General features: G+C 38.2%; 1 protein-coding gene across 1 annotated transcript in view; it reads left to right on the top strand.

Annotated features, from left to right (window-relative positions):
* Window positions 1-6,442, top strand: part of LOC126183293 (uncharacterized) — a 95,196-nt gene extending 88,754 nt beyond the window's left edge. The window contains exons 5-6 of the mRNA XM_049925132.1: window positions 3,746-3,832; window positions 3,945-6,442. Of these exons, the coding sequence (XP_049781089.1) occupies window positions 3,746-3,776 (31 nt within the window). The 3' untranslated portion in view covers window positions 3,777-3,832; window positions 3,945-6,442. The remainder of the gene's footprint in view (window positions 1-3,745; window positions 3,833-3,944) is intronic.
* The last annotated feature ends 9,121 nt before the right edge of the window (window positions 6,443-15,563 follow it).

Here is a 15,563-nt window from a genome sequence, read left to right as displayed (position 1 = left end):
GTGTGTGTGTGTGTGTGTGTGTAACTGTGTAGTGCTGATGTTTGCTTTTATGATACATTGTCAACTATCTTATATTTCTTCCTTAGTGTCCTGTTTTGCAATGCAATTTTTAATACTGAATATGACGATGTTATAGTTGAAATATCGATCTGCTGTAATAAAATGATAGGTTTTGTGATCGATTGCTGTTCTTTCCATTTTCTTTGCCAGTAAATCCTTTTTTTAAAAGTCACACATTTGCGTTATCTCCCAGTACATGTGAACCATATGTAACTTCAGCAACAAATTCGCTGTCTGTCAGTTATCCATTGTAGCTAATTTTGAGATCAGTCAGTGGCAGTGCATTCTTTTTGGTGGTATTTAACAGGTTTTTTTCAGTTTTATACAGGCTAAGAAAACGAGTTCTGCAAGGAAAACGTAGATCATTTTCTTTAACTAAAGACTTCAAGTCATTTGTAAAATATTGACATTTAGCTGCCAAGGAAAAGGCTAGGTCAAAGAGGTCAATACGAAAAATAGCAGATATTATTACAATCTTGTGACAGAGAAGTCTAACAGTTCGATTATTGCTGACTGACTTCTATGTGTTTCACTGACCATTAGGTAATGTGCAACCTCATTGTAGAATGCCATCTTCCAGATCTCTTTCCTTTTTATTCGCCTTTACTCTTCCCTTTTGTGTTGTCTCACACACTTTTTTTCTGTTATACTGTCCTCTTAATCAGTTGGCCTTGGCAGATCAGTCATACTGTTTTACTTATGTTTCACCTCCCTGCAAATTATTCACTTTAAGGCGAGTTGGAACGCCCTATCCTGACAATGTTAAATTTTGTGTATTGTTGTCTTTAGGAACCACTATAGCCATTGACATGGTACTTTTACTGGACATTAAACTGTATGTTCTGAGTCTACTGAAGTACAATAATTGCATTTCAGTCACTGGTTTTGCAAATACAATTTTTTTATTACACAGTTAAAATTTTTGGTGCTTTTTTGTACGTTATCATAAATAATTTTAATTATACATAACATTATGTTCTTCTTGTAGTTCAGTAGACTCAGAATATGTATGTTATTACTCTATGAAAATTTGAGTACTCTACTCGAAGTGGTTTCTGAGATTTAAGGAAAAATGCAACAGAATATGTAAATTTTCAGGAACAGCTTCTAAAGTTCCAAAAGACTGTAACTCACTTAATATATGCTTAATTTTTTATTTTTAGTCTCTCAGAAGCACCGTGAACCATACTGTATATCATTCTCTTGATCTTTTTGCAAGTTTTTTCTTCTTTTTGGACTCCTTAATGGACAACTGTGCTGCACATTCTGCTTTATCAATGCGAAACTTGTCCATCCATTCAAGTTCTCTGATGCAGTTTGCTCCAGGATTAATTCCCATACGCTGTAGCACTTTCACCCTACCCATGTTGCCATAATCAAAAGCAATAACAGCTTCACTGACCCCCAGTTTAGTGTCCTCATTCCAACAAAAACATCTTTTGTAAGCGAGTCCATATAAGATTATTGAACGACTAATTGGGATTTTGAGTCTGACCATTCAGATACTTCTTCAGTAATTCAGGATTTGCCAGGTCTCTGTAAATAGGTATTATGATATCCATGACTGCTGCTGGGATGGAATGTTTATGGCTGTATGAACTATTTGAGTACTGGGCATTGCGGTAATAGCATCATGAATCAGGTCCAGGAGGGTAAAGGTGGTGTACTGGTTTTTCATCAGTTGATAGTTTGTGAAACAAGGTAGCCCATAATGCCTGCTTCATATTTAACAAATCCTCAGTATTATTTCTAATGGCCATCCCATAAAACTGCTGTAGTTCATCAATCATTTTGTCTGTTAGCCTGCCTCTTATGGTTTTACCATCAGAAAGTTTCCTGTATATCAAACTTGGTTTCAACTTCCTCAACATGTTGCCCATCCGTTTCTGGACGTCACCAACACATTCCAGTTTTGTGATAATCTTCTCAACGTAAGGCTGGGCGACAACTACACTGTTATATGCTTTTGAGTCTCACCTAAGAACTTAGTGTAACACACTCCCCTTTCCTTCACAGATCGACTAAAAATTTCAATAGCTGCAGAGGCCTCCGTACCACCACTTGTTCCTTCAAAATTTCTGTCGCAGATAATGCCCTTCTTCATTCCCTGATTTACACTTATAACAGTGTTTGGTTAAAATCTGGAAATCTCTTACCTTCCAGTATCCACGTTGGTCACTGTAGCAACAGAATTCTCAGAACTGTAGCTGCACTTCAGCCAAATGCCATCAAAAGCTACTGGTATGTCAGTCATACCATCATTTTTTACAACAGCTTCGTTTGCAGCACCCTTCATTGACTATCATGCAACAGATTCCATAGCAGCTCCAATAAATCCTGCATACTTGTCGATTTGACAAGGTGGGCGTGGCATATTCATCATGGCACACATCTGTTTCTGCTGCAGCATGACCTTTGCCAATAGCTCGCAATCCATAAAACCACCTAACATTTGCTTCAAAATAATTATCTTACACTTATCATAATTCCAAAATGAATGCATATATTTACAACTGGCGCAATTAATGATAAGTTTCCTGGGTAGTCCATTTGATACTTCACTGTTTTCATGTAAAGTAACTGACCCTCCACATATTTTACAACACACTCATTCACCTAACACCCTTGTTAGGGTGTGTAAACCTATCAGAATGTAACGTAACCTACCATTTACATCACTTTCGTTTTCAGAAAACTGTGTATCACAACGTTTTATTTTAATTTTCAAAGAACTAATACTGATGAGTTTGCCTGTAATTCATTGTCTGTAACTTCACATGCCACCTGTTGATCACAGTGTTTCCAGTGTTTCCCTTTATTCGAAAATTTATTACCAGTAAACCCAAGTTTCTTAAAAACACATCGTTTTGGTGTCATACTTTACTTTTTGAGAGATTTATCAATCTATTCGTCACTCTTCCTCAGAAAAACGCTAGCACTTCGACATACAACGCGTGTTTATACTATGATACGATGTGATACTGTTTTTGACAGTTCTACCAATACCAACACGTAATTTTATCTTTATAACACAGAAATCCACAGCCTTCTATATAAAAAAATTACCGATTTTATTAGATCTTGAAGTAATGCACGTAAAAATTTTATCATTTTCAAGTTATGTATGTTATATTTAAAATATAAAATAAAATATTTCCCATGTGAATTTATAAGTGATATATATATATATATGTATCATTTTATTCGGAAAATTGCAAATTTTAGAATAAGATATAAATTTATAAAATCCGAAAAAGTGGATTTTTTTTAATGTTCTAACTTCCCTTAATTTCTCACCTTTAAAATGTGGTCCTATTCTCAAACACTACACATTTCAGATTTCAATTTTATATTATACTCAACACTGAATACGAGGACCTTAGAGTAACAGTACTATGAAAGGATAAATTGCTATGCACCGTATATAGAAGAAACTGTGTCGCATATAGGCACAATGAAAAGACTGGTATACATCTTAGATTTTGACCAAAAGACATTCTTCAGATGTAGAAAACACATGCACATTGGCACAAGCACAACTTGCACCTTGACGACCACTAACCAACGTTAATTATGTGTTCCTTTTGTATAGGAACCATTTATTGAAGTAAACAAGACATTTAGTTATGACATGTTTTCTGTATAAAGTCAGTATCTTGATTTTAAATGCATATTTTTGTTACAGGTTTTCTGGAGGTGAACAGAAAATAAATTAAGAGGAGGAGCATTTGAAGTGAAACACAACTTGTTATAATTTAAGAGAACCCTCATAGTAAGTATACAACAAAAGTCATTGGCAGTTACAGTGACAATATTATTTTCTTACATTGCATTTTTTGTGTGTAAGAACTGGTACCAAATTATTATTTCGTTTTCTCTTACAGGATACATGTAGTGTCACGTAGTCAGCTTCGTCCCCTTCAGCAAAAGTATGGGTTTACTGACATAAGTCTAAATTCCACTGTCATCACAGATCAAAAAAGCTCAGCCATTTGAAGTGTTTCACAGTTATAAAAAGTTTGTGTTATCTGCTATTAATATTCATAAGCTATTGATGTTTTAATGCATTATAAAAATATTAGTTCTGGAATAACAGAATGCCAGATGTCAGATGTGTGATTCATCAGGTACCTTTAAGCTGCAGTCATACTTAATGCTTAATAACTTAAATGTTTGTCATAATTCACTAGTGAAACTGAATTTATCAGGTACTTTCTTTTGGAAGTGAAAGACATCATAAATCTTACCAGGTGTTTCTTTTTAGAAATATTTCAATTAATTCCCGTCTTCATATAAATGAGTGTAACAACACACATTTGGTTAAAAATTATAACTGTATCCATAACACCATTCTACTGGCAACAGCCACAAGCTCTGTCTCAACTGCAAATTTTGCAATTTTTACATGTTTAGTTAGCCTAAACGCTGCTACATTCAAAGATGCTTTATTATCCTAACCACATCAGCAGATTATCAGTGTGTTTCTTCCAATTCAATTTATTATTAGTGCACACACCCAGTAATTTTTAATATTCTGCCTTAGCAAAAGACTTCTGTTCAAAGTCTATGTATATCTATGGTGTTATGCCATTTACTGTACAAAATTGTATGTACTGTGTTTTCTCAAAATTTCATGAGAGTCCATTTGCAGAGAAACACTTAATAATATTCTGAAAGACATTATTTACAATTTCCTCATCTGATTCTTGTTTGTTGGGTATGATTACATTACTCGTATTGTCTGCAAAAATAACTAGGTTTGCATCTTCATGAATATAGAGTGGCAAACCATTAATATATATTAAGAACAAAAGGGACCCAAGACTGAACCCCATGCAACAACATTCTTGACGCCTCCCCAGTTAGAGGTCTCTGCTGATTTTTGCAGACTATCTGTACTGTTAATTTAAACCTTCTGCATTTTTCCAGTTAGATATGAATTCAAACATTTGTGCACTGCCCCACTCAGTTGCCCTGGTTCCCTTTTAACAATATTCCAAATTGTTTTAATTTTATGGTCAGAGGTGCTTATCTCAAACTTAATGTACACACTTCTGAACTTTTCAGTAACTTTCCTTAATACAGTTCAGTAGTTTTTATAAATGTTCACTATTTCTGGATTATTACTCCTTCTAGCTGTAAGATACACTTTTCTTTTCTGTTTACTAGAATTTTTATCCCTTTAGTAAGCTATGGATTTGTTGAAAGTTTCTTATAATTATATTTCACTGTTTTCTTAGGGTTACTATTTTCAGATATATTCACAAAAGTATCATGAAATAGGTCAAATTTTAAAGTATCCTCAGGTTCCCTGTACACCTCATCCCAGTCCAACTGTTGGAAACTTTCCCTGAAATCTGCAATTTTTAAATCGTTAATTGAACACACTATTTTGGAGGACTGTATTGAATTACTCTTTGAGTTATGTCATATACTGTAACTAGCTGTGCATCAAGATCAGACAGACCATTCTTAAGAGAAAATTTATCTTGGTCTTAAAAACATTATCTATCAGCATGCTGCTTTCCTGCACCACCCAAGTAGGAAAATCAATTACTGATGTCAAAGTGAAAGAACCAAGTAATATTTCAAGGTCAAGCTTTCTACTGGACTTTATCAGTAAATCTGCATTGATAGCACCGCAAACTATAATTTGCTTCCCTCTGTCTGACAGGTAGCACAACAAAAATTCCAAGTTTTTCAAAAATAACTGAATATATCCCAATGAGGAAAAATACACAGCTACAATTATATAGGTACCATTATTTAGTTTAAGCTCACACACACATTCTTCTATATGTTGCTCCACACAAAATTTTTTAGTTTCGAAATTTTCCACACTATGATAAATTTTAACATTGCCATCTCATCCCATTGGCTCTGAAAGTGCCAGGTGGCCAACCACTTCTGCTAGTCAGCATGGGAACCTACCACTCACTCCTTACTCTATACATACTGCAGCGCTACTACATTTACTTCACATATGTGAAACAGCAAAACTGGAAATAAAATAAAATGCTCTTATAACGGAAAATAGGGGCAACTTACAAAGGTATGAGACAGTGACTGCATTAACAATGTGCTATGAAAATAGCGTGATAAAGAGCATGGAACCGAAATAAGTTTGTAGCACGAAAAAATAACATTGTATAAAAAGTCTTTGAATATAGCAGCGTTTTGGCTCATGATGTGTTTCTGAAAATATTACTGGGATGCCAGAAACTGTATGCTTTAACTTTCTGTAAATATTTTATTGTTTTTATTTTTATTTTATTACTATTATTATTTTCAGAGTAATCATTTGTGGAGTTATTAATACTTTCATGTTGATATGCAGTGAGAGTTAAATGTATTATGGATTAATTTGCAATAAACCTATATGAGACAGCAACAATATTATTAGTTTCGCATACCGCAGAATAATATCACATGAAACATAAATGAGTGAAAAGATCTAAAATACATTAATGTACTGACTCCTCTATCCCCAAAGTTGGCAATTAATCTTATGGCACCTGTCACAAAACCTAAATATTTTAGCAGATCTAGTATATGTTTTTTTCCAATTTAAGTTTAATCTACATGCACATCTAAGAACTTACAATTTGCTACCCTTTTTAATACTTCTTGCTATACTAGGTTAATAGGAGGTGGGATATTTTTGACAGTACAAAACTGGCTCTGTAAGTACAGCATTTTTTAAAGCTCAATGTTAACCCATTTGTGCAAAACTATTCAGTAAGTTTCACCAAAACGCCATTTACTATTTCCTCTCTTGATGTGTCTTTGCTCAGCTCCACAACAACGTGTCTTGACTTGTGTCTTGACGTGTGTCTTGACTTATTTGAGAAAACGGTGAGGACGCAAAACTTGAATCTACAGTTTTTGCAAGATTGTGTCCTCTCATTTCGGAATCCTCAGGCGAGCTGTTGCCGACCGATCGATCGATAATGCTTCCCTGTTCACTAATTGTTTCACTGTCTACACCATTATTTGCCGCCCGCTCCTTTTTCCTATGCACAATTACCAAATTACTACTTTGAATGTCTGTTAATTCATTACACAGTGGTGCTGTCAAGCTACGCTCGTCGTCATTATCATTTCTCAATTTACTTTGGAGCCTAGTGTTACGTTTTTCACAAGTCATAATTATCACGTATTTCACATGATAACAAGGAAAAGAACAATCTGAAGAGGAAAAATAGGAAAACACATTAACATAGCACTGAAAATAATATATAGTTAATTGCAAGCGCAGCTGCGAAATACTTGGTGCAAATCTACATGCATGCCACAACTGTTTTAGTACAACAATGAAAAACTACAACTACAAAGGAAATTCTCTCTACAATTACGCTCTAGCAATAAACAATAGCTACACTAATTATACAAACTACAAGAAAACATCAGAAGATTCCAGTGAGGTATCCTCAGCTAAGGGTAGACATATGAAACATCCCTTTAGAAAAAATTTAAATGAATTACTGTGCTGGTAAACCCCTTACGTCATTTAATTTTCAAATAGCTGAGCAGAACTGAACGTACTCGGACATTTCTCTCTTTACTTATTTTGATCAACACTAAACTGACACACAATATTTTTAGCGCAACGCAGCCTGACTTTCAATAATCCCTACAAAAGAATGGCCCTGACTAACAATAACCTATACCTTTCATGAATAACTTACCTCACAAAAATCTTCGTGACTCGAACTACTGCAATACAGCGAGTGCCAATACTGCCAGCTAAATAAATGATTCTAACTACTCAAGGCACTAACTACTAATAGGCATAGTTAGCAAATGAAAGATTTTGATAGAGAAGAAACAATGTATTTACCTTAATAGTGTTCAAAAGTCATAATATATATTTCAGTTCATGACATCCAGACTTACAAATTTCCTTTTTCTGACGGACACGCGTCCAGATCGTCCGCTCTCAAAACTTTGCCATCTCTCTCCCCACATCCACCACTGCTGGCGGCTCACCGCCAACTGCGCAACGCTACGCGCTAGACTTGGCCACTGTTTCTATGTTTCGATACAGTGTATCGATACGTGGAACTGTTTCAGTGTTTCGGAACGGCTGTGGTTCACTGTTTCGAAACAGTGGTGTTTCATTCCGCCCCTGTCTCGGATAACCGGACCAGATTCGATCTCGAGCCAGACACAGAAACTGTATCGTTGTTTCAAAATAAGGCTGTTTCAGTCCACCTGTGCTTGGAACGGACTAATTGTATCGAAACAGTGGTGTTTCATTCCGCTCTGTGTCGGACGAGATTCGGGCTCGGTACAGGTACTGAAACACAACATACCACTTCGTGAAACACTTTCAAGAGTGTCGATATCTTTTTGACAAGCAATAGCATGAAGCTTAAGATATCCGAAAATAAAGCTTCGTTTCTAGCTGACTGTCCTATCCCGAAATGGCTAACATCTGCTTTATAAACACTAACCAAGCAATAAAACAACGCATACTATTCACATTCAAAATAATAAATATGTGAAAATCATTCAGTTAAATTACACTTTTTTATAACATACGCTTCTCTGTTCATGTACAGTAATCATATTAAGAAACGCAAGTAAGCCTACAACATTGTGAATAAAAAAAGGCATAGAGTGACAGTTATTAGACATATATACAAATTTGATGTAGGTATAATTGCAATCAATCTGTTTGATGTATCACTGATAGTGTAATGGTGAACGGGAAGGGCTGGGAAGCATGGTGAATTTATAGTAACGGTTCGAAACACCTTGAAAGACAAAATTTTTTCTGTTATATTTTGTTATTTATTCGAATTATTTGGCATTATTTGTGAGGCTATAGTCACTGTGCCTATTATCCACAATGATTCCCTTTGTGTGCATGGAAATTAGCAGGATGGGTATATTACCCATACTAACGGAATGTGGGAATCCTAGTAGCATATCCGTTGTTTCTGCAGTTTGCTCCCACCTCCAGTTCCGTTCGTGGTGGTTCTTCTGTCTTCAGCTATGGCTGTCCTCAGCCAATTGAAAAGTATGAAAGTCACACGACACGAAAGCAGCGCATTTGCTGCATGAAATACGAAACTACCAAGACGCCTAAGTGATAATTTCATACGTTCTGCGATATGATTAGCGCTCTCGAACCTCATTCGTGTTTATGTGGACATACTTATACAGTAGACGTTCAAGATGATAAAATGTGTAGGTTTATTAAATTACAAAACACAAACTGTCTCATTGTTTCGAAACAGCGTATCGAAACATTACATTGTGCTGTTTCATTTGCTTCGAAACAGTTACATGTTTCAGTTTGCCCATCTCTACAGTACGCGCTGTTCACATCCAATTGCCCAACACTACAATAGCAAATATTCCAACAACGCAAACCAGCCTCAGACTGCACACAGCACAGTCAGTGATTTTCATACAGAGCGCTACGTGGCGTTACCAACATAAAAACCTAAACAGCCTACTTACAATTGATAACATTCGAATTCCTACCACTCCAATCATCCCCGGATGCTCTCCATAGCCGGGGGTTAAGCACTCTGTCGTACATGTGCCTCCACGACTGCGTCAGCGGGTGCAGCGGTAATTTTCACCGACTTCTTTATCGCTGGCGGTGTACATGGGGGCGGGCGCGCTGTGTGGGGACCTCGGGACAGGAGCATGCAGAATGTGCGAGTGTTTTCAGCTATCTCCGACATCTAGCCACGACAACTAATACCACTACGGATTGGATCGTGATTTAAGTGTGTCGTGTTTAGAGCTTCTAAATACGTCGCAGTGCACTCTGACTTGCGCTGATATTTGCTGTTGTCTTTATCCTATCGCGCACTAGAACCATCCTCATCCTCCTTCTGCCGGATATATCGAAGAGAACCAATCTAGGAATTCTATTGTACTCGAAAAATCCCAATCACGGCACCTGATTCCTAATTGATGACTATCTCTGTCGACTATAGTGCTTGAAAAACAAAGTCGCGACGTCAGATTCCCGATTGATCAATTTATTGTTACTGGTAGTTGTAATGCGTTCGGTTGTGTCCCTCTCCCGGGCGGTGCGGACGGGGGCTACACTGTAGACGGTGAACGGCGCGCGCCTCGCGATCGCTAATTTATATGATCGGTAGAATTCTTTTTTCATGAGATACGTTTAGATGAACGTCCTGGTGGAGGAGGGTGTTTGTGCACTCAAACGCTGCTGCGTGCAAGATCTCGGATATATTTAGCGCCACAATCTAAATCTTGTGGAAATGCTATTACTTGGTTTGCATAATGTTTGTGTGTGATACTCAAACTTTGGAAACATGTTTTATTACGAAGAAGGATCATTGTAAGGTGGAGGTGAGTGTTTCAAGCGAGCTATTTGACTCCTGTAAATTGTTAAGCAGTTAATTTGAAAGGGTAATGCAAATGGCTTATTTCACTCTATTTTTGATATCGGAATTGCATGAGCTCTCCCTTTGTCTCCAGTATCAGCCAATAGGAACACTGTATTCTGAGGAGAGATGCAAACGTCCATCTGAATGTTTCGAAACGTTGGGTCACACAGACAATCAGGGAGTGGCTTCATAAGAAAGACAGAAACAGGAAACGAGTCTGGTATTTCACGATCAACAGAATACCGCCACCTGATGCTTTGTTTGGAGGCCTCGAGATCAAAGGATGCCAATATGTGGTCCTTTCTCGGTGGTGTTTACTATCGTGATCTGTAATTAAGACACTGGGCAGTTTTAGCCTTTGTTGCAGTGCCCTGACGATAGGCATCCTTTCATGATCTGTAGACCACTTTTGCACTGTCAGTGCAACATGACTGCTGTATGTTTCTCGAAGTTACAAAAAAAAAAAAAAAAATTGCTGCTGAAATTCTAGTAATTTGTCCATGTGCAGAAAGTGACAGTGGGTTTCGAAACCTGTTATGAACTTTCAGAAGTGTAATAGTCCTGATTTTCCCATCTGTGCTTGGACACCAGGACACCAGTGTGCTTTGAAAGCTGAGGAAGATTAATAATAAGAGCCGTAACATCCCTGACTCTGGCAGCAAATATAAACTAAGCCTACTCAGCGTTTCCAAGCGGGCTCAGAATAAAAAAGCACCGCAATTGTTTAAATATTTCATACTATGACCGATTTACTGACAAATTCTTTAAATCAACTATATTCCATACACCATCTTGTATTCTGTAAATTGTTTAAATAAAAAGTATTCCATACACTGCAGTCAATTTCCTGACAAATTCTTTAACTAAATAAATTAACTATTTTCGCAACATCGCCTGGTATCACGTAAATTGTTTAAATAAACTATATTGCACACATTACCTAAATTGTTTAAACAATGCTCCATACACTGCAATCGATTTCCTAACAAATTATTTATCTAAATAAATAACCTATATTTCATACACCGCCTTGAATGCAATAAATTGTTTAAATAAACGATTTTCCACACATTATCTAAATTGTTTAAACAATATTCCGTACACTTTAATCGATTTCCCGCTAAATGACCGATCAACTGAGTCTTTTTCCCACCAATTTCCGGGAGGGGGAGTGCTGTGGGGTTTCCCAGGTGGTGGATTTAATTAATTGATCGATTTAATGAATTAGTCAATCAAACTGGTATCAAAAGTGTGCTTGTATCGACGAGGGGAGTTCCTTGATGGATGGAGGAGGAGGTGGAGGGGATGGTGGAGGACGGGAAGGGATGAGGGAACAGTAGTTTGAAGACCTGTCAATCAAAAGGAAGGATTATCCGCAGGGGATCATAACCTGTCAATCAAAAGGATGGATTATCCCCTGGGGTTCTTAATCCTCTTAGCAGAACAACAGGTTAACACGTTCGCTACCATCGGCGCACCAGTGCGCCCGGCCGATACTGGTGCACGTGCCGTGGACGCGCCTGCGCGGCGTGAAACTCAGCTGTTGCGAGGCACCACGGTTTAGTCGGTTACAGCCGTTCGGTGTGGTTTATTGCGCAGCCACTCTAAGAACGTATTGTTTTCAGTTTTTACGGGTGCGGTTCGCGTTTTTTCCCTACAGTTTTTCTCTGTTGTGGGACTGAAAATGGAAAACAATCGTGACTCGGCGGGCCCTTCAGAACCTATGAAACGTAAAATACGGGACACAATAAACGTGCAAAAACTATCAGATGCGGAATTATTACGAATATTGGAAGAAAGCTATTCGGAAACGGAATTGGCCAGTGTGGAGGACTGGTGGTAATCCAGTGAAGAGTCTGACGGAACCGAGTTTGCTTTAGATGAGACTGTAGAAGTGGCTGTGAATCCAAGCGACAGGGAAAGGGCAGAAGAAGTGGTTGTTCTTGTTGTGGTCTTCAGTCGAGACTGGTTTGATGCAGCTCTCCATGCTACTCTATACTGTGCAAGCCTCTTCATCTCCCAGTACCTGCTGCAGCCTACATCCTTCTGAATCTGTTTAGTGTATTCATCTCTTGGTCTCCCTCTACGATTTTTACCCTCCATGCTGCCCTCCAGTACTAAATCGGTGATCCCTTGATGCCTCAGAACATGTCCTACCAACCGATCCCTTCTTCTAGTCAAGTTGTGCCACAAACTCCTCTTCTCCCCAATTCTATCAATACCTCCTCATTAGTTATGTGATCTACCCATCTAATCTTCACCATTCTTCTGTAGCACCACATTTCGAAAGCTTCTATTCTCTTCTTCTCTAAACTATTTATCGTCCATGTTTCACTTCCATACATGGCTACACTCCATACAAATACTTTCAGAAACGACTTCCTGACACTTAAACCAATACTCGATGTTAACAAATTTCTCTTCTTTCAGAAACGCTTTCCTTGCCATTGCCAGTCTACATTTTATATCCTCTCTACTTCGACCATCATCAGTTATTTTCCTCCCCAAATAGCAAAACTCCTTTACTACGAGTACTTTAAGTGTCTCATTTCCTAATCTAATTCCCGCAGCATCATCCGACTTAATTCGACTACGTTCCATTATCCTAGTTTTGCTTTTGTTGATATTCATCTTATACCCTCCTTTCAAGACGCTGTCCATTCCATTCAACTGCTCTTCCAAGTCCTTTGCTGTCTCTGACAGAATTACAATGTCATCGGCGAACCTCAAAGATTTTATTTCTTCTCCATGGATTTTAATACCGACTCCGAACTTTTCTTTTGTTTCCTTTACTGCTTGCTCAATATACAGATTGAATAGCATTGGGAGAGGCTACAACCCTGTCTCACTCCCTTCCCAACCACGCTACCCTTTCATGTCCCTCGACTCTTATAACTGCCATCTGGTTTCTGTACAAATTGTAAATAGCCTTTCGCTCCCTGTATTTTACCCCGAGGTCGGCTTCTACCAGTTTTTCCATTCGTCTGTAAAGAATTGGCGTTAGTATTTTGCAGCTGTGACTTATTGAACTGATAGTTCGGTAATTTTCACATCTGTCAACACCTGCTTTCTTTGGGATTGGAATTATCATTTTCTTCTTGAAGTCTGAGGGTATTTCGCCTGTCTCATACATCTTGCTCACCAGATGGTAGAGTTTTGTCAGGACTGGCTCCCCAAGGCTGTCAGTAATTCTAAGGAATGTTGTCTACTCCCGGGGCCTTGTTTCGACTTAGGTCTTTCAGTGCTCTGTCAAACTCTTCACGCAGTATCATATCTCCCATTTCATCTTCATCTACATTCTCTTCCATTTCCATAATATTGTCCTCAAGTACATCGCCCTTGTATAGACACTCTATATACTCCTTCCACCTTTCTGCTTTTCCTTCTTTGTTTAGAACTGGGTTTCCATGTGAGCTCTTGATATTCATGCAAGTGGTTGTCTTTTCTCCAAAGGTCTCTTTAATTTTCCTGTAGGCAGTATCTATCTTACCCCTAGTGATACACGCCTCTACATCCTTACATTTGTCCTCTAGCCATCCCTGCTTAGCCATTTTGCACTTCCTGTCGATCTCATTTTTGAAACGTTTGTATTCCTTTTTGCCTGCTTCACTTGCTGCATTTTTGTATTTTCTCCTTTTATCAATTAAATTCAGTATCTCTTCGATTACCCAGGGATTTCTACTAGCCCTCGTCTTTTTACCTACTTGATCCTCTGCTGCCTTCACTATTTCATTCCTCAAAGCTACCCATTCTTCTTCTACTGTATTTCTTACCCCCATTCCTGTCAATTGTTCCCTTATGCTCTTCCTGAAACTGTGTACAACCTCTGGTTCTTTCAGTTTATCCAGGTCCCATCTCCTTAAATTCCCACCTTTTTGCAGTTTCTTCAGTTTTAATCTACAGTTCAGAACCAATAGATTATGGTCAGAGTCCACATCTGCCCCTGGAAATGTCTTACAATTTAAAATCTGGTTCCTAAATCTCTGTCTTACCATTATATAATCTATCTGATACCTTTTAGTATGTCCAGGGTTCTTCCATGTATACAACCTTCTTTCATGATTCTTGAACCAAGTGTTAGCTATGATTAAGTTATGCTCTGTGCAAAATTCTACCAGGCGGCTTCCTCTTTCATTTCTTACCCCCAATCCATATTCACCTACTACATTTCCTTCTCTTCCTTTTCCTACTGTCGAATTCCAGTCACCCATGACTATTAAATTTTCATCTCCCTTCACTACCTGAATAATTTCTTTTATCTCATCATACATTTCATCAATTTCTTCATCATCTGCAGAGCTAGTTGGCATATAAACTTGTACCACTGTGGTAGGCGTGGGCTTCGTGTCTATCTTGGCCACAATAATGCGTTCACTATGCTGTTTGTAGTAGCTTACCCGCACTCCTATTTTTTTTATTCATTATTAAACCTACTCCTGCATTACCCCTATTTGATTTTGTATTTATAACCCTGTATTCACCTGACCAAAAGTCTTGTCCCTCCTGCCACCGAACTTCACTAATTCCCACTATATCCTACTTTAACCTATCCATTTCCCTTTTAAATTTTCTAACCTACCTGCCCGATTAAGGGATCTGACATTCCACGCTCCTATCCATAGAACGCCAGTTTTCTTTCTCCTGATAACGATGGCCTCTTGAGTAGTCCCCGCCAGGAGATCCGAATGGGGGACTATTTTACCTCCGGAATATTTTACCCGAGAGGACGCCATCATCATTTAATCATACAGTAAACTGCATGCCCTCGGGAAAAATTACGGCTGTAGTTTCCCCTTGCTTTCAGCCGTGTGTAGTACCAAAACAGCAAGGCCGTTTTGGTTAGTGTTACAGGGCCAGATCAGTCAATCATCCAGACTATTGTCCCTGCAACTACTGAAAAGGCTGCTGCCCCTCTTCAGGAACCACACGTTTGTCTGGCCTCTCAACAGACACCCCTCCGTTGTGGTTGCACCTACGGTACGGCTATCTGTATCGTTGAGGCACGCAAGCCTCCCCACCAACGGCAAGGTCCATGGTTCATTGGGGGAGGTAAGAAGTGGTAACAAGTGGTAATGTAGCTGATACAAGTGTTGCATGAGAAAGCGAGCCAGTTGGAATGCTAAA

Source organism: Schistocerca cancellata, chromosome 4 (assembly GCF_023864275.1).
Source record: "Schistocerca cancellata isolate TAMUIC-IGC-003103 chromosome 4, iqSchCanc2.1, whole genome shotgun sequence".
Lineage (NCBI taxonomy): Eukaryota > Metazoa > Arthropoda > Insecta > Orthoptera > Acrididae > Schistocerca > Schistocerca cancellata.
Note: the sequence above shows the minus strand (reverse complement) of the source record. Positions and strands in the feature narration are given on the sequence as shown.